Here is an 18,762-nt window from a genome sequence, read left to right on the forward strand (position 1 = left end):
ACCCGCTGCGGCCGCTCATCCGCTTCCAGGTCCGCCCGCCCCGCCGCTTCCACACGTGAGCCCGCGCCGGGAGCGGCGCTGCGTGCGCCCGGCCGAGGTGAGAGCCGGGCCGGGTCCGGTCCGGTCCGGGCGGGCCGGCTGCGGATGCTGAGGGGCGGCTCGCGGGCTGAGGGCGCCGGCGCGGGGGGCGGTGGCGGCCCGGGGCTGCCGGGGCCGCTGCTCGGCGCTGTGCCCGCTGTGCCGGGCGCCTGGCGGCGCCGCAGCCGGCTCCCCTCCGCCCTTCGCGGTGTTGGGCGGCCTGCCTTCCCCTGTGTCGTTTCTGCGCGGGTCAGGGCGGCCGTCATGTGGAAAACTAATCACTAGGAGAAGTACGTGCATTCATTCTTGGGAGTTTTTCACCGCCGCTATTATGGCTGTTGAAATACCAATGAGTACGAACGAGAGGGCTGTCTTCTTGAATGCGCAGGCCCTGTGGCTACAGTTTTGGATCAAGCACTTCAGAAACCACTGGTGTTCGAAAAGTTTCTTTCTGTTTCGTTTCCAGCAGCAAGCCTGCTGGGTTGTTTTGGTTGGTTTTTTTTTTTTTTTTTGTTGCCGTGCCCAACCACCAGAGGGACAGAGAGTGGTTGAGCACTGGCACAGGCTCTCCAGGGAAGAGCACACAGCACCAACCTGCCAGAGTGCAAGAGCTGCTTGGACAACACTTCCAGGCGTATGGTGTGATTCCTGTGTCCTGCACAGGGCCAGGAATTGGACTTAGGGGATCCTTGTGTGTCCCTTCCAGCTCAGGGTATTCCATGGTTCTTGAAGTTAGTAAAGGAACACTTAATTTAATTAAGTGCAGTTGTATAATATAGGTAGCCTTCACACTTGAAATGTTTTATTTTTCATATACATCCATCAATCACCAAATCTCTGATGATACTTAGTCCCAGCCTCATCTTGATTGAAGCCAAAGGAAATAAATGCAGTCTAAGGCAGTAGATATTTAAAATTTTATTTGTTTAAATGGCTGTTTTTATATTCTCATGTAAGCACTCAGGATGCAGTGCTGTGCATCATGAATGCCTGTTGCCCCTTGCTTGGTACAGCAGCAGCATATGTTTGGAGTTGCTTTCAGCTTGTGTGATCTGTCCTTTCCAAACAGGCTTCCTCTTGGGTCTGCTTTAAGGGTGTAAAAGTAGAAGCAGGGAACTTAAATAGAATGTCATGGTTGTGATCTGCAGCATCATAATTTTATGTAATGCAAGGTCTAGCTAATTCCAGCCACTGTCAAAGAAGAAGAAGTATAATTTTAAGTGATCACAGAGGGAAAGTTGTTTTTTCATATGACTGATACTTAATCATCCTTTGACACGTTGAGTCCCTGGGGATTTGTCAATAGATAGTGCATACCTATGAAAATGTGCAATGTGAGAGAGCATTTTCAATAGTGCTGCCTTATCCTAGCAGCATCAGGTTAAGAGAGCTACTGAAAGTTAGTGCTGCTTGCCAGAATGTATTTAGCTCTGTCATTCATACTATCATTGCACTCCCAGTTGTCTGCCCAGCTCTACTCAGTTAGCACTCATAGAAAGGGAGGAAGTCAGAGTTACATGAAAGGTTCTCTGCAGTTATTCTGTTAACTGTTGTCTGTGGGAACAGATCACATTCTTGACATAAAACTGCTTCAGTTTTGCAGCCAATATGACTGACCCACTCACAAATGAGCTTTTCAGTCATACATTGAACATCATGGTTCTGTTTGATACTGGACTTCCAGCATACTGCAATCCCATTGTTTTATTTTATTGACAGTGTGTTCAGTAATTACTGTTTCATCCATTTCTTCTGTGTGCAGATATAAATGACTCTTCTTTAAGCTGAACCATGAATTTTGCATTACACGATCTGCTCGATTGTTGTCGTCGCCTTGAGAATGAGAAAGCTGTGGAGCGAAGGGTAACAAGTTTTCTTTTGGGCAGTGTACCTCCAATAGCAATGAAGGGAATCATAAAAGATTATTCTTCCTGTAATATGTTTGCAGAAGGAAATTGAAAATTTCAAGCGACTTCTCCGTGATTCTGAAATAGTTCTCCAGCTGGACCGGAATTCTGATTCTAAGCAAGGAAAGCATCTCAACTGGGATGCTGTGTTCAGGTAGTCTATTGGTTTTGTTTGTGAATGGGCACAATTTTCTTAAAGGGGACATCATTCTTTTGTTTGTTAGGCCTATTTTAGTGCTTATCTTTCTGTATATTGATTTAGACTTCTTGTCAGATTATAAACAAGTAATTACTTACCTTAGTCTCCAAGGGAAGTAAGTTTAAAATGGCCAGTTACCACTTGCAGAAAACTGGTAGGAAACTCATCATTAATTGGGTAGATGCTTTTCCTTGCAAAAATAGTAGTTACTTTCTTTTACGGAAAATTTTTCTTCACCTCTGACTTTCAATGTATGGCTATTATGTGGATTATAGGTAGCTTTGTTAAAGTTTCTTGTGCTGCTGAATTCCTCCAGACACAGTAGAAGGACTCTGTCATGTTTGTAGAGGCTTTGGTACAATCTGCTTTACATGTACTTTAAGGTTGAACTAAGCATGAGTGTGATAAGTTCTTACAGCAGCTTCAAACTGCTAAATTTTCAAAATGAAAGTCCATGTGAATTATTACTTTTCATTGAACTGTGTCCTGTCTGCTTTCCATTATGTTTTTTAATTGGACAGCATTGAATAGGTTTTTTTTTCACAGGTGTACTAAAAGTTTCATAAAAATCACTTGATAAATTTTATATGTTGCTTTGAGACAGTTGCTGTGTATATTAGAAATATGCAGGAGGAATACAAAAATAGAGCCTCTAAACTGAATTCAAATAGTAGGCCAGAAAATCTACAGCACTTACAGTGACAAGTACAGTGAAAAGTTTAATTTATAGATCTAAAATATAATTAGTATATTAACTTTGAAAAAGAAAGAAATAAGACTGGAAGGCTTTCCCAATAAAAGCAATGACAAATACTACTTATTATTTTGTTTTATAATGTTGCAGCATAAGTAAAAAGACTTAGCAATGTTTTTTGTCCTAATTATAAGTTGTATGTTTATCATTGTGCAAAATTTAAAGGAAAATTTATTTCCTGCTCCAAGTTGCTTCTGGGTTGTCTTTAAAATTTGGATGTCCTTTTATAGGCTGTTTTCATCATGCTTGGACTGAGTATATTTCAGTTGATTTTAGTCTTTGGTAATTAGAATTGTGAGAAGAACAGGAACTGGCATTTTAGGTTAAAACAACATTTTCCTCTTTTACTTCAGTTATAAATGAGCAGATCGTTGGTTAATTTCTCTTTTATTTTTGAAGTGTCTTGCAGAAATACTTCCAGAAAGAACTTAAAAACTTGCAGCAGACAAAACCAAATGCATCAGCTTCAACCCAAACTACCAGACAGAAAAAGATGCAAGAAATTGGAAGCTTGGTTAAATATTTCATCAGATGTGCTAATAAACGTCAGTAATACACATTATCATATAGATACTGGTTTGGTTTGGTACTTTGCTGTCAACTTTGAATTTTTACTTAGAAGTTAAGTTACCACTGTAGAGTTCATCTCATTTGTTTCCAGATGTTTAAATATCTTAACGTGTATCAGTCGTTTCTGCTCCTTTTCTGCTCTTTTTGATGTTCACAGTGCCTTTTTCTAATTACTCAATGTGTCCATAACTGATATATCTTCCCATTGATAATTCATAGTTTAGAAACAGTTTAAGAAAATATTTCCTAATAGAACTGCTTCAGAACTGTAGGTTTTGTTGTTTTGTTTTTAAATTAAGTAACATTTACAAACAATTAATTACAGATTTATTTGGTAGAATTCGGATTAATTAAATAATTAAATAATCTTATGTTGTTTCTTTATGTAGGAGGACCCAGGCTGAAATGTCAGGAACTTCTGATTTATGTCGTGGAAGTTATAAGAGATCCAACAAGTTGTGCTGCTTATGGTTCTGACTGTAGTAGTATACTCCTAAAGGATATCCTTTCAGTAAGGAAATACTGGTGTGAGATATCCCAGCAGCAATGGTCAGGTAATATTTTTGAGCCTTCTAAGGAATGTCTTTTCCTTTTATAAAATAATGTCTTAGATGCATTTTAATTTGTTTGATACCATGCTGTGTGAGGTAGCAAACAAATAAATCAGAGGAAGTCAGACTTTAATCCATTAAATGAAACAAGTTGCTTTTATTAATGGAGGGCTATATAATCTACGTAAAGCTTATTATAACCTTTTCTACTGATTCCAGCCTATTGCTTGCTTACAATTCTTGGGGTACGTTAGAGAACTCAGTTTTTTTATTTATAAAATCAGGATTCTTCCTGTTGTTTTTCCTGTTGAAAGGATGAACATGAATTCCAGCTGTTGACCACAGAGTGGTGGTCTCTGTGTCTTTAATTCAGTATTTTGTGTCAAGATTTTTTAATGTAATCTTCTGTAATATATATGTTCATACTTCTCTGTATTTTTTAAATGTATTTGCAGAGTTGCTGACCCTGTATGGCCATTTATACCTCAAACCTTCTGGGAACATTAATAAAGTCTTAGTGGCTAGGATAATTCACACACTTACAAGAGGGTACTGCTTCCAAACTGATGGATTGTGTTCTGACATGCTGGTCTTCTTTTCAAAAGCAATGCAGTCTGCAAGGTATGTTGCAAGTGCTCATTTTGTATGCTAGAAAACTTACTTTAAGTATTCAGGATTAGACTTGAGTAATAATTCTTCAGATATGTTTTCTTCTGTCTTTGAATGTTAATGAAGGAATTTCTTTAAAATACTGATAATTTCTGCATTTGTTAGGTAAATACTGTTCTGAATGTTGTTACTTGCTAGAGTTTGCATTTAAACTATACTTACAAAAATAAGTAGGATTATTTATTTTGGAAGTTTGAGTGTTAGGTTTGTGTTACAGGCAGGAGAAGAATACTGCAGGCCTGGATCATATTGTTGGAGCTATGAATATCTTCTGCAACAAGTTTGCTGACAACTGTCGCATACAGATTTGCAAAATAGGGGAAGAAATTCTGCCTACAGTGCTTTACTTTTGGACTCAGTATCGACCAAAGGATTCCCTGAAAGAATCAATAATTGAGTTATTTCGTCTCCAAGTTCATATTCATCATCCAAAGGGTGCAAAAACTCAGGGAAGAGGTACCAAAAAAAGCTTTATTTTAATTTTTTTCCCCTGCATGTGATTATTTAAGTTATAGTGCCAACTCTGAATTTTGATACTGAGTCTTGGAAACATTAATGGTAGTGATTATTTGTCAGTAGTTTTATGCTATGGTTGATATTGAGTGAAAGTGAAAAGGAATTTTCAAATTGTATCCACTAGGAGCATATTAATTGTGTTAAGCCCTTTAAACGTTGGGACATCTTTTAATCAAAAGGCAGTTTTAATTGCTAAATGAAAATAGAAAGTCTTTGGGGAAATTAAATAATAATTTAGATTGGATTTAGATTGCCACATGTATTGGTGTCTTGTCAGGTCTGTTTAAACCCAGAAGCTACTACTGTCATTTAAGTCTGACTTACACTATAAGACTGCTCAGAGAATATAACTCAGTAATTATGTTTGTCATGGCCTGTTTTAGTTCTGGCATTTTCTTTATACTATGTACAAACCTATCCATTACCTTTAACTGTATTCTTTCCAGTTAGATGAATTATTGTTTATTAGAAACTTAATTCCTACCTTCATTCCTTCTGTATGCTGGTTAAGTTCTCTCTTAACTTTTCCCCTTTTTTACTTTATTCATTCTCCATTATAGAATTTGCTTTTCGGGCCTGCACTTGTTAAACTTTGTGTGCCTTACTCAGATTTTGGCTATATTTTGCATTGTCTGGTAGGTTTACATATTGTATCAAGTAGATGACACATGCTATCTTTTAATTGTTTTTGCATGTACAGGTGCTTATGACTTAGCAAAGTGGCAAAGCATCTTACATAACCTGTATGATCTGCTGGTGAATGAAATAAATCTCATCAGTAGCAGAGGGAAGTATTCTTCAGGCTCACGTAATATTGCTGTAAAGGAAAATTTAATTGAGTTAATGGCTGATATTTGTCATCAGGTAACATTTTTATTTAAATATAAGATTGACTGTATAATTACTGAGCTTTATGCTTTGCTGAAGTATTCATACCTTCTGTCTGTGTTCTGTTGTGTTTTGTTAGTTCTCTACAGTTTAAAAATGTATTACACAGTATTTCACTAGTATTTCTTGTTAGACTGTAAGCATTTCAGTCTTGTTGAAAATACTCCTGCTTTTTTAAAAATTTGCATACTTTTTAATTTCTTTTTGTGAAAGGTTTTTTCAGAGGGTACCAAAGTCCTTGAAATTACCCAGTCATATGCTGTTTCACAAAGAGAGTCTGGTGAGGACACGGCACCAAACAAGCGCAGGAGGATTGAGCTGAGCTGGGGAGTCATTCGAGACAACCTGCAAAGATCCCAGAAGGATTTTGATATCATACCTTGGTAATGACACCTTTGCATGAAAGAAGTGTCACTCCTGACATTTTTTGCATTTAACATTCTCCTGAATATGTTGTGCATTTAAGTTGGGTATCTGAACATACTGTTATTATATATATAAGCAGTGAACGTAGATTGTCAGAGCATTTGGGAAGTTGCTTTAAGCTGGCTGTCAGAGTACAGTAAATATTAAGAGCTTTACCATTTTGGACTAGTTCACACAGTTTTCTGTAATACCTGTCCTGGTAACTGTTCCAAGGCCTTACTTCTTACCTTGGACCTTGATTCAGGGGTATTTTGTTTGCCACGAGGAACCTCTGAACTGTAAGATATTTTTAGGGATGGTGAAGGTAGATGAGCAGTCTTTACAAGTGAAAATGGTAGAAATACTGAATCTTTAACTTTTGACCGTAAACAAATCAGCTCAGTACTGGAAAGGATAAATGAGAAATGGCAGTTGAAGAAGGGTTGGTTTGTTTATTCATTTACTTCTGAAAATGCAAATTTCTGTATGTTTGGTATTAATTGCTTCACTTTGTTTTTCAAGGTTACAGATTACAAGTCAGCTAATATCCAAGTATCCCATGAGTCTTCCTAACAGTGAGCTGCCTGCCTTACTCAATGTCCTTCACCAGTTACTGCCTCAGCAGCGCCGAGGAGAAAGAACCCCATATGTGCTGAAGTGCCTCACAGAGGTGGCTTTGTGTCAAAGCCAGAAAACTGATTTGAAAAGCACCCACAAGTTGGAGCTCCAGAGAATCTGGGCAAAGATCTGGACTCTGACCATTCGCAGTGTCAGCCTTCAGCAAATTGAAGTGGAGAGCTTTGGGCTGCTTGGAGCTATGATTCAAGGGAACCTTGTTGTAACAGATAAAGAACTCTGGAAGATATTTTCTGGAACTGCATGCAAACCTTCAAGGTAGAATGGAATCAAGAATGGTGTCTTGTGTCTGATTCACACTCCTCTTTACTGTGCAACCAAAACCATTGTGTTACTCAATGTTGTTGTTATTGTGACTGTATTTCTATTTAAGAACTGCACACATTTGTGTTACAAGCATTTGAAATGATCACAAATGCATAATAACACTGAAAGCAGAGGGAGAAGAGGCAAGATGTTCAAATTTAGAATAAACTAAAATTTCAAACGGACCAAAAATTTAAAGATCTGACTGACAGACAAATGTTGATTTTTTTGAAGTATGTTTTCTTCTGAAATAAATACTCTAACATAGTCTTTAAGATAGGTAGGAAATGTCTGTAATAGCCAAGAAAAATGAAAATGCAAAGATTTTCATGGAGTTGACCAGTATGCATGTTTAACTTGCTTATGTGTTGCTTCCTGTGCATGCAGAAACACTGACTTTGCTTTAGAATGCTTATCAAAAAATGCCATAGGGTTTCTCACAAATCCCCTGTTCCATTTTTGTTGCAGTTCTGCTGTATCTTGTTTATCATTAGTGATGTCTGCCTATTCAGTGCCAGAAAATATGGACATAGGAATGGAACAGAATAGTTCTGAAAGAAATCTGGGTTCTGTGCTAAGGGAGGCAATAATGAAATGGCTCCTGTCCAGCTATTTGGAAGAAGAAATAGAAGAATGTGCAGAGTTGCCTCCTGTGCTCCGCAGGTAAAGTTGTTGTGGCATAATTTTACATGTAAGCTCACTCTGTTACAAAATATTCTGCAGGGAAAAATGTATTATATAAGTGCAGAATTCTGTTATGTTAAAGCTTCAGCAGAGTCTGTAGGGTTTTTGAGCTTCCTGTAGAATGTCATTCTGGGGATGTAATTTGGTTATTTATCCATACCATAGCAGATATGTGACCTATGCATTAGAAATCTTCCGTGAAAACTTAAGGTTCTTTTAAGATACACTGTTAATATGGTTAATGTTTGAATGTGCTGCAGGAATCCCAAGAGCTTGTCTGACTGCAAGAAAATATGAAAACACTTTCTTTTTTACAGTGATTTTCCTCATCTTGTGTTACAAAACATTCTTGTGAGCCTTACAATGAAGAACTGCAGAGCCTCCATGATCTTTTTCCAAAATGGTGCTAAATGGTATGTTTTTAAATTATTCATTATAGTTACTTTCACCAATACTTTGGACTATATGCAGTTTTCTCTTAATAAGACTGAAATGTGTGTAACTTTATCTGATGCAAGATAAGACTTACCTATTAGAAGTTAAAAATACTAGTGTCGGGGGCTTTGTGGATTTTTGCTTCAGCTGTGTCAAGTAGGCTGAAGTCAGGGACCCTAACACAAAGCAAATGCTATTCCATAACTGCAGGAGAAGGTATGATCTGTGTGCAGGCTTCATGTTTCCTTACAGATCAGTTAGAGATAGAATAGTGATGTCCATTCCACAGTAAGGTCATGTCAGAAAGTAAAGGTCAACCAGGGTTTGGAAGCACAAAAATATAAAATATTTTATTTTGCTTTTGTATATTTCCTGTATTTAAATAATAGTATTTAAGACTTGTAAGTTACATACTCACTGCTACAGTAAAAATTATGTCTCTTCTTCAAGTGAGCAACATGTGCAAGGGAAAGAAGAAAACGATTTTTCTGATGTTGAGGAGCTGTACCTGCAGACTACATTTGATGAAATGGATATTTTCAGTAACTTTGCAGCAAAGGTTGCAGATAAAAATGTGACTGGTTCAAGACTTGCCATCAACCAAAATCTTAGGGAAACACTGGAAAACTGCCTTTTAGCAATGTCAGAAAAGCTTTTAAGCAGTTGTGGTCCTACGGTGAGTTAGAAATTGTTGTAACATCCTTACATTTGTGCTCCCAAACAATCTGTTTCCAAGGCAGAGTCTATGGATTCTGTATTTTGTGGTGATGGACTGCTGGTATTTATTTATACTGTGTGTTTGATTTAGTCTAAGGTTGTTACTGCTGAGCACCTTGTCCGATGTGTCAGTCTCTTGGTTGGTGTTCTGGGTTGCTATTGCTACACTGGTATTTTTAAAGAGGAGGATGCCTGTAAGTCAGCATTGTTCCAGAATGCTAAGGTAAGCAGTAATGCACTTGGGACCTATTAAAAATTAAATAAAGCATTGAATATAAGTTAATTCATAAAACTCTGTTCGTATTGACACATTTTCAGGGCACAGGTATCTCCTCAGGAAAAGCAGCTCAGAGAGGTTTAAATATGTTACTGCTGCTGAAAGAGAAGAGTCACTGAAATTCTGTCAGTACACCAATGCATGAGTTTTGCACTGGAGATTATTCAAAATATTGTTGCATTTCTGAGTCGCACCTTTCAAAAGAATGGAAGTAATGGACATCTAGACAAAGGATTAATTAAAGGATAACAAGTCTTTTCATTTATAGGTCTTTTATACAGGAATTTAAAATAATTTGATGGTTCAAACCTCTGTGAAGACAGCTATTGCTGTTACTTTTATTAGTAGTACTATCTGAGGTGGCTCCTTAAATACAGAAACCCAACCTTACACTTTATGGAGATATGCTGTATTTTTCTTTTGTGATGAAAATGCTAGTGTTTCAAGCATGTCTAAGCCATGGTTTTGTCACTTCTTGAGCAAAATGAGCACAACAAAAATCACCGGAAAAAATGTGGATTCATTGATACATGCTATGTATATCAAAGCTGTATGAATGAGAACCATTTGTCATTATGTGTGTACTGTGCAGGTGCCAGTGTATGAGGGCATTTCACTGAGGTTTTCTAACTGTGTTGTATTTTTACTAGTCTCTCATTCACTATGCCGGCGAAAGCATTTCCCAGTCTAAAAACAAACTACATGAAGATACACAGATCCACACACTGAGGACTTTGATAATGCAGTGTACAAAATGTTTGTGCAATTGTACCAAGGTAAAGTTTATAAAGAACTTTAAATTTCTTTCTTCGTTAATGAGATCAGGAAATTGAGTATCGTGCCTTCAATTCCTGAAAAAAATTAATTAACCTATTCTGTACACCTTGCTTCTTTACAGAACAGTGCTAATAAGAAGCTGTCTAATATATTCCTGCGTTTGTTAACATCAAAATTTATGAATGACCTGATAGATATTTGCAAAAATCTGGTAAGTGCATTCTGTCTATTTCTGAATGCAGTGCTTTTCTGTGAGAGGACTGCTTTTACAGCACAATGATCTGGAGGCAAACCAAATAAGATACATATTACTAAAAGAAGTAAGTCAGAATACATTGAGTTTTATAGAGAATTCTTATCCAGAAATGTTTCTGTTTTGCATTTGAATACAGGTTTAGGGTAAAAAGAAGAGCAGATGGGTAACATTTGATCAAGGTTCACATTAAAAACCAAATTTATGCTGTTTTTCATGGTTTTAATACTTTCTTACAGTAGAAGTATATACAAAAGAATTCTGTATCACATGACAGTTAACCTTAATGCAGTTGTAAAGGAGCGTGGGTTTTATTATGTGGGAATTAAATCTAATTGTAAGTTGCTCCTTTCCCACTGGGAAAAGTGGAAGTGTGGCACATCACTGTTTAGCACAATTCTTAAAACTTGTCTTTGGCACATTGTGCTGTAGTCAGGTCTAGGAAGACAAATTCCTGCTTTTCAGATGAGGTAGAGCTGGGGGTTTTTCTGTGTGTTAACTTGCCATCTGGTAGGGAAAGTAGTGATTAGTTTGCCCTCAGAAAGTCACATGCCTCCTTTTTATTTCTCCATAGTAATGAGGTATGGTGAGGTGTTGATGAGTCTTACAGAGAGAACTGTTTTTAGAAACTAACACTGTCCTTGGCAGAATCTAAAACACAGAAATCAGCATCTGCCTAAGGAAGCTTCTATCCTGAAGAAAATAGTTCAGACCATGTATAGAAAACAGGTTTATCACAAAGAATGAAATTAATCAATTCTGTGCCACTCTTACTGTCTTCACTTGTTCTAGTTCACTGGAAAAATGCAGTATCTCTCCTTGTGCTTTGTCTGTGGTGTTTCTTCTGTCCCTAAAAGCAAACTTTTAAAGGATATGGTGTTTTTGTCAGATGACAGTTACTGGAAAGCCAGGTGTACTGGGAAAAGGGGATTTCAGGAATGATCCTGAGGAGAGTATAATGGAAGTAGATAACCTGGCGTCTGATGATATGTTTGATGATCATTCAGTGTCTGACATCAGCGATACAAATGAATCTGGTGACATGCAAACTGTAACAGGTAGGTCTTCTCTGCCTCCAAAACTGCTTCCAGAAGCTTGTTTTTGCAAATATCTCTTTGCTTGAAAGATACTGAGATACAAAATTGTGCTACTTTATTAGTAGTTGAACCAGGTAGTGGTTGAACCATGTACTTTCTAAGTATTAACAATTTTCATCAATGTTTTAAAAATGTTCATGAGGAGTTGGAGCTCATTAGAAAGGAGTAGTTTATTTTTCATTTTATAAATCAAATCATGCAAGAGACACTAAAATTTTCAAAGTCAGAAGTTTTGACAAAGCAAAGACTAGAAAATATGTCTATAGAGTACTTGCCTCTAATTATATTGTGCTTAGTTTTCTTGAAAATAGTCCTATTTAACTTTTCTCCTTCTCCTAATTAATAATTCTTGACAATGTCTGGACCTTCAGAGGGGCAGGAGCATGAATCTATCTGTTCATTCCTGTTAAGAGTTACAAGTATTGATGTTACCTTTTGTTTTAAATTCTTACATAAATGCCCTAATTGTTCAATAGCAAATGGATATGGAAGTTGCTTGTACTCTACCTTTTTTGAGAACTTCCATTAGTTTTGTAAAGACCTAAAATGTTACCACATCTTCTCTTTGGAGAAGCATTTCTTACATGAAAATCTTATTTCCAGGTGCTTTGAGCCCATTAGCTGAAGAACAGTTGACAAAGCAGGATTTACTTCTCCTTGAGATTGTGAGGTTCTTATGTATTAGTGTAACTACAGTCCAAGTTCAGACCCTGAGCTTCCGAGCCTCTGATATTCGGAGGAGGCTGCTAATGCTGACTGAAGGCAGTGTCTATGACAGCACTAAGCCTCTGCATCTGCAAATGGTGAGTGTGAGGGACTTTTACAGCACCCCACTTCTGTAAATGTACTGGTACCAAACTTGCATGGTCTTCTCGATTATACATTGTCTTTCTCCTGTTATCAGTCCCCTGGGAAGACTTAAAATGGCTACATTTGGTTTTTTTGAAGAGTGTTGTACTCAGGAAAACAGCAGTTCAAATTTGTAAGTCAGAAAACGAAGAGTTGAGAAAAATGCATATCTTGCCTTTATAATTAATTATTTGTTAAAGAACTAGAAATACTCTCTGTAGTAGAATGCTTAGTTTACAAAGGAAATTTTTTTTACTGCCAGAACTAAAAGTTTGATGGTCTGTATGACTATGTGACGGTGTTTGCATGAAAAGATGACCAGTCTAACATGCTATAGCAGATGATGGGTGTCTTCCTGCATGGCTTTTTATAAACACAAAAAAAGTTTCCTAATTTTTCTTTTTGTCTACTTCTTTTTCTAAGTACTTTTTGTTTTTTTGTTTTCCTAAGTACTTTTAATGTTTTCCATTTTGGTTTTATTTGGGATTTTTTTCCATTTGTTTTTTTCATTCCACAGTACTTGATCCTGTTGAAGGAGCTCCCTGCTGAAGGACACCTCTTGCCTGCAGTTGATGTTGATATGCTTCTTAAGCCTCTTTCGTAAGAAAGAAACTATTCAGCATGTTTTACATCTGTTTCAGGGGATTTGGTGGCTTTTTGAAGAATTTTTTTCTTTTTTTTCTTTTTTTTCTTTACAGTGCTGTTTGTTCTTTGTATCGTCGAGATCAAGAAGTTTGTAAAGTAATCCTAAATAATTTGCTCCCTATAGCAGTAGGGCTGGCCCAGTTTGATGAACATGCTGCTGAAGAGGCAGGGACTGCCAAAGGACAGTTTTTGACAGTTGTTGAAGCCTTTTGGTATGTTATTTAAAGTAGGAGTCTGTTGGACGTAAAACTTTTCATTTTTAGTTTTTTTCTTTGCTGTCAGTTAGAAGACTGTAATGTTGTTTGTGTGTACTGTGAAATTTTTATGCATTTAACTTTTCAGATCTTCTGTCATGCTATATTTGTAGTAAAAAATAATCCTTAAAGTAGTACTAGAATAATAAATGGCACACTCTTGTATATAAACAGAGACTGATTCTATGATGGATTGCATCAGTAATTATAACAAATGATAACTTGAGCAATCTAAAAAGAATATTGTTTGCAATTACCAATAAAAATGTCAAATCCTCCCAAACATGCCCAAGGAGCACAAAGGAGTCAGCTGTGAGCAGCAGAAACTAACTTGCTAGACTGTTTCTCAAAATTGTGGGCAACTTTTTCCATTAATTGAGTATTCCTTGTTGTAGGCATTTGTCTCAAGGAGGGAAATGCATAGCATCAGTAAGAGTGGCTCTTTTAAACTGCATGAAAGCCCTGCTTGAGGTAATCCCAGATTTTCTGACATTCATTAGCATACTAAATATTTATTTAAGACATAGTTAAAAACAATGTCTAAACATCTTTTGCATATTGCAGTTTATCTTTTATAGATTTTTAAATCACAATGTTCATTTTCTTCAGGTTGATCCCTATTGCAAGTGGGCAATCCTTCATGTGAAAAATAAAGATGTACCTGTGAGTGATGCTTTCCCACATTTCCTTGCAGACAGCCACCATCAAGTTCGCATTCTTGCTGCAAAGTCAATTACCAGGTGATAATGTAGATATTTTTTTCTGTTTATAAGAATAATGCTTAATTTCACTTAATTGGATGACACTTCTGCTACTGCATAGCTGCTGTTTTCAATACTTCTGGAACTTCAATCTTGACAATATAAAAGCCTGCCAAATTTTGTTGAAGTGTTCAAACTTTGCATTTCAGTTATTCTGTGATGTGAGAGATCGATATATATAGAGAAACTGCTCTATAAGAAAGTAAAGAAAAATCTATATCAGGCAATTAAGACAAAAATAATTATATTCAGAAAATCAGAATCTTACTGATCTGAACAGCATATAGTACTTCTGTAGTGTTATGCTAATAATTATTGGGGGTTTTTTTTCTGTAAGTTTGTTTCAAGATGTAAAACACAGAGATTCATCTGGAATGTCAAGACCTCTTCCCCTGAAGCTCCAGCAAAAGGCTTTTGAGAATGCATACCTCAGAGTTCAGGAAGGAATGAGAAATCTGGTACCAACATCTATTTATTTTGCTAGTTTTGATCTTTTCAATAGAATTACCTTTAACATCATCATGTTTAGTTTTCTGAAAACATTAATTCTTCTGGACTTCTGGGAATCTGAGCTGGGGAAAGAAAGTGATAATCAGGAAATTCCTTTCATATCAAGTCATTCACAGTTTTGCTGGCATTAAGAGCTTGTAAATTTGTAAACTGTGTGTTTCAGATTGCTCTTTTGTATCATACTATTAATTGTTGCAAGTTCAGTGCTGTAACACTTAAGAATCATAGACTAACATAGCCTCAGTAATCTAGAAAATGTATAAATAATAAGTGGCAATGTTAACTGAATGATGTGTTTACACAGCATAAAACCAGATTTGTATATTTTGGAAAGATCATGTTTCCAGGGGTATTAGACCAGTGGTTTTCACAAAACTGAGATTTGCTTGGGATTTTAAACTATTCAGAAGAAGCTTGAAATGAAGGAAAAGTTGCACTCTAGTGCAGTGACTGGAAATACAATGGTGTGGTGTAGTATCGTGGAATTTCTGCCATTTTTCTTTTAGTGTCTTTCACTCTTTCTCCTTCCTTGCTACCATGCTAAGTCATCTGCTTCATCTGCATTTTCCCTTTTTTTCTGTCATGCTGTTACCTACCTGCATGTTATCTCTCTTCCCTTTGTCAGCTGTGTTGTAGCCTGGCCTTGCAGCTGAGGCCTCATCTCTGCCATCTTTTTCATCCCTATGTATTGTCACCTCCCTCTCTGTGTCATCTTCTGGTTTCTGTGTTGCTTTGAGTCCTTGTTCTGTCCCCTCAGCTTGGTGGTGTCTGTTAGCTTCTCCCCTTTCATTGCAGTTTCTTGTAACTTATTTAAACTCATGACTTGTCAACACAATGCCTTAGTAGGGAGAGAACTGCATTTAAATGGCAAGGCAGTTCTTCCCTATATGCATCAAGGAGTAAGAAAGGGGGACTTGACTTGTTCAGGAGTATTTATGTCAGTGCCCTTAATTTTAAATTATTTATGCTGATTTATTAACTGGGAAATTGCTTTAACAGAATATTTGCTCAAAGTCTTCATTTCTTATTGAAGGTCAGGGGTGATGCAAGTCCTGAAGATCTTTTGGACAAACAGAGTAATGGAAAAGCAGTTTTGTTGATGCTTATAACCATGGTTCTGTGCTGCAGCCCAGTGTGTGAAAAGCAAGCTCTGTTTGCTATTTGCCAGTCTGTGAAAGAGAATGGATTAGAGCCTCACCTTGTGAAAAAGGCAAGTCTGACATTTCATTTGATATTTAGGTTATACATTAAGGTTAAGATTGGAAGACTACAAAATGTTTTCCTCAGTATCAAAATTTGTTAAATATTGTAAAGGTACAACTAATGTGGTACTTTTATAACTGAATTAATTTGTCTTTATATTTAATGACTTATATAGAAATAATGAAATCATGAAAGGCAATTTTAATTGTAAATCTTGTATATTCAAAGCAGAGATCTGAAAATAGACTTTTATACATTGAATATTGCAGATCTCACTTAAAAAAATCATTCTACCCAGTGGAAGCAAGTTTTCTTATGTAGAAAATATGTAAAATAAATGCAGTGTACTGGAAGATGGTATGTGTCTTGTGGAATTCTATTTTGGAGTTTACAAGAGTATACTGAACTAATTGCTGTTTATACTTCAGCCTTTCATGTCAGTAATTTTTTAAGTGCACATGTTCCTTTTATCCTTTCTTTCTATTCACTGCTTCCTGGTTTTGCACACAGTTTGTACCCTGCAAAATGGGCCCTCCTTTCTTAACTTACATGGATTAGTTGTAGTTTCTTGATGCACTCTCCTGAGATATGGCAGCACAAATAATAAAATTGCTTAGGCTAAACACAAATATTCATTAAAAGGTTGGGGGTACACATGGTGGTGTGATATTGTCAGTTTGCCATGATACCATGTTCTCTTTATGCTGTTTTTGCAATCTTAATTCATGCATTTCAGGTTTTGAAAAAAGTGTCTGATATTTTTGGCTATAAAAGTATAGAAGACTTCATGACATCACATTTAGACTATTTGGTGATGGAGTGGCTGAAAATGAATGACAGTGGATATAGCCTGTCTGCTTTTCCTTATGTTCTTCTGAACTATACTAGCCTTGAGGAATTTTATAGGTAGGTTGCTATGTGATGAAATAATTATTTAAATTTTATGTACAATTGTGACACAGGATCTCAACTTGCTTAGTGTAGCAGATAAGATATGTTTTTGTGTAGCAGTAGCTAAGCAATGATTGTAAGTTTAGTTACACAGTAGAGGAATGGTATTTACTATATGATGCTCAAGATTTTATAAAAAAAAAGTTATTTATGGACATTTTGGAAATGTATTTACTACATGTAGGTCTTGTTACAAAGTTTTGGTTCCACACCTGGTTATTAGAAGTCAGTTTGAAGATGTGAAATCACTTGCCAACACGATTGAAAAAGACTGGAGACAAGTTCTGGCAGACTGTTTTCCAAAGTTACTTGTCAATATCCTCCCGTACTTTGCCTATCAAAGCCATGGAAAGAGTGAAGTAGCAGAGCAAAGAGAAATGGCTTCTAAAGTCTATGACATGCTTAAGGATGAAAACTGCTTAGGAAAACAGGTATATCCATTTAAAATGTGTAAATACAGTTCTATGGTGTTTAACAGACCAGAAAGAAATATTTGTATGTTATGTAAATAGTTCAAATTTATAGTTGCAAAAGTAGTATTTAATAAATGCAAACTAGCCATGTTTTTACCCCAAGGATTTCAAGGAGCTATTCAATAGAAACTTTTAGGCAGACAGTTGACTGAAGCATAATTTTTTTCTTAATGCAATACATTTTTTTTACCATTCATTGTACAACCCTGAGTTTCTCTGTTGTATATCTATCACATTTTCCTCTTAAAATATTTTGTAAATGCTTTATGAGGAGCCATCTTCTCCAGAGTCAGACTCTATGCTCAGAAGTAGTAGTAAATGGAAACTTTTTTTTTTTCTATATAGTGTAGGAAAGCAGATTATTCTCCCTGTGAGCTGTAGATAAGCTTAACCAGGCTTAATTTATGAATGAATTGCATGTCATGCATGATGGAACAGGTAGAGAATCTAGACAAGAAGTAGGCTTTCTCAGAAGCCAGAGAAATCTTTCTGGCTGAAGTACCATTTTCTAATTAAAATGCTATTTTTCTTCTTGTAGCAAATGGACAACTTGTCTCACAGTAACTTGCCAGAGATTGTGGTTGAGCTGCTGATGACATTACATGAACCAGCTGCTACCACAGTCGAGGAAGGGTCTCATCTAAGTAAATACATAAGGTATGTGCTTGCAGATTTTCTAAATGCTGGGTGTGTTTGTATAACACCGTGCATTAAAATGTGCCCTTCAGGCATAAGAAGAGGTAGCCCTGAATCTGAGAGGGTTTATTGTTGCTTGTAATGATATATCATAGTCACACCCTCTCAGGTAGCTAAGCCCCAGGATCAGGAAGGAGAAGCTCTGTAATATTGCAGCTAATGGAAGGAATGAACAGTGGGCTAGGGAATGCTGTTGTGTGTTGATGAGCTGGACTGTTGTGGCACTGCCAGTTGAGATAAATCTAAATCTGAACTACCCTCTGTAAAATTGGTCAGGTTTTAGTCTCTGAATTAAAGTAATTCTTTTAATGGTCTTTAATAACTAGAAGTCATGGAGAGCTAAAGTGAAATGTCTATTAGTGGTTCTTGCAGTGGCCGCTCTTGTCTTTGGTAAGGAGATCAGTTAAGCAATGCCAAATAAACAAATTCCTAATTAATAGAAATAGCCTAGTGCCATAAATGTCTCCATGTTTATTAGTTTTTCAGTCTTTGTTGTTGTCCTAAAGTATCCCTGTTTGCATAATAATTTTCCAGATTTTTATGTTCAGATACAAACATTTTGTAAAGTTGTTGAAGAAGATACCTATATTGTAAAAATAGTAAGTTGAAAGAATCCAAAACATTTCTCTGAAAATCTGCCAAAAATTAAATGGCTGAGAATTGAAGAACTCTTAAAAGAATTTTTTTACAGTGAGTTTATT

The 18,762-nt window shown here is 36.5% G+C and overlaps 1 protein-coding gene across 3 annotated transcripts in view; it reads left to right on the forward strand.

The window, feature by feature from the left end:
* The first annotated feature begins 3 nt into the window (after window positions 1-3).
* ATM (ATM serine/threonine kinase) overlaps window positions 4-18,762 on the forward strand; it is a 55,830-nt gene continuing 37,071 nt past the window's right edge. For 2 of the 3 annotated variants that reach the window (XM_079298647.1, XM_079298648.1), the window contains exons 1-27: window positions 4-97; window positions 1,841-1,941; window positions 2,027-2,139; window positions 3,338-3,483; window positions 3,898-4,062; window positions 4,515-4,680; window positions 4,946-5,184; window positions 5,945-6,108; window positions 6,346-6,515; window positions 7,060-7,431; window positions 7,948-8,142; window positions 8,481-8,576; window positions 9,049-9,274; window positions 9,407-9,538; window positions 10,243-10,368; window positions 10,491-10,580; window positions 11,512-11,680; window positions 12,323-12,522; window positions 13,086-13,168; window positions 13,267-13,425; window positions 13,863-13,938; window positions 14,077-14,207; window positions 14,566-14,686; window positions 15,772-15,948; window positions 16,678-16,847; window positions 17,077-17,323; window positions 17,904-18,022. In XM_079298647.1, coding sequence (XP_079154773.1) covers window positions 1,870-1,941; window positions 2,027-2,139; window positions 3,338-3,483; window positions 3,898-4,062; window positions 4,515-4,680; window positions 4,946-5,184; window positions 5,945-6,108; window positions 6,346-6,515; window positions 7,060-7,431; window positions 7,948-8,142; window positions 8,481-8,576; window positions 9,049-9,274; window positions 9,407-9,538; window positions 10,243-10,368; window positions 10,491-10,580; window positions 11,512-11,680; window positions 12,323-12,522; window positions 13,086-13,168; window positions 13,267-13,425; window positions 13,863-13,938; window positions 14,077-14,207; window positions 14,566-14,686; window positions 15,772-15,948; window positions 16,678-16,847; window positions 17,077-17,323; window positions 17,904-18,022 — 4,124 coding nt within the window. In that variant the 5' untranslated portion in view covers window positions 4-97; window positions 1,841-1,869. Of the gene's footprint in view, window positions 98-1,840; window positions 1,942-2,026; window positions 2,140-3,337; window positions 3,484-3,897; window positions 4,063-4,514; window positions 4,681-4,945; window positions 5,185-5,944; window positions 6,109-6,345; window positions 6,516-7,059; window positions 7,432-7,947; window positions 8,143-8,480; window positions 8,577-9,048; window positions 9,275-9,406; window positions 9,539-10,242; window positions 10,369-10,490; window positions 10,581-11,511; window positions 11,681-12,322; window positions 12,523-13,085; window positions 13,169-13,266; window positions 13,426-13,862; window positions 13,939-14,076; window positions 14,208-14,565; window positions 14,687-15,771; window positions 15,949-16,677; window positions 16,848-17,076; window positions 17,324-17,903; window positions 18,023-18,762 lie in introns of those variants that run through there. The other variant, XM_079298649.1, reaches the window with a different exon arrangement.

This window comes from Erithacus rubecula (genome assembly GCF_903797595.1).
Source record: "Erithacus rubecula genome assembly, chromosome: 1".
In the NCBI taxonomy this organism is placed as follows: Eukaryota; Metazoa; Chordata; class Aves; order Passeriformes; family Muscicapidae; genus Erithacus; species Erithacus rubecula.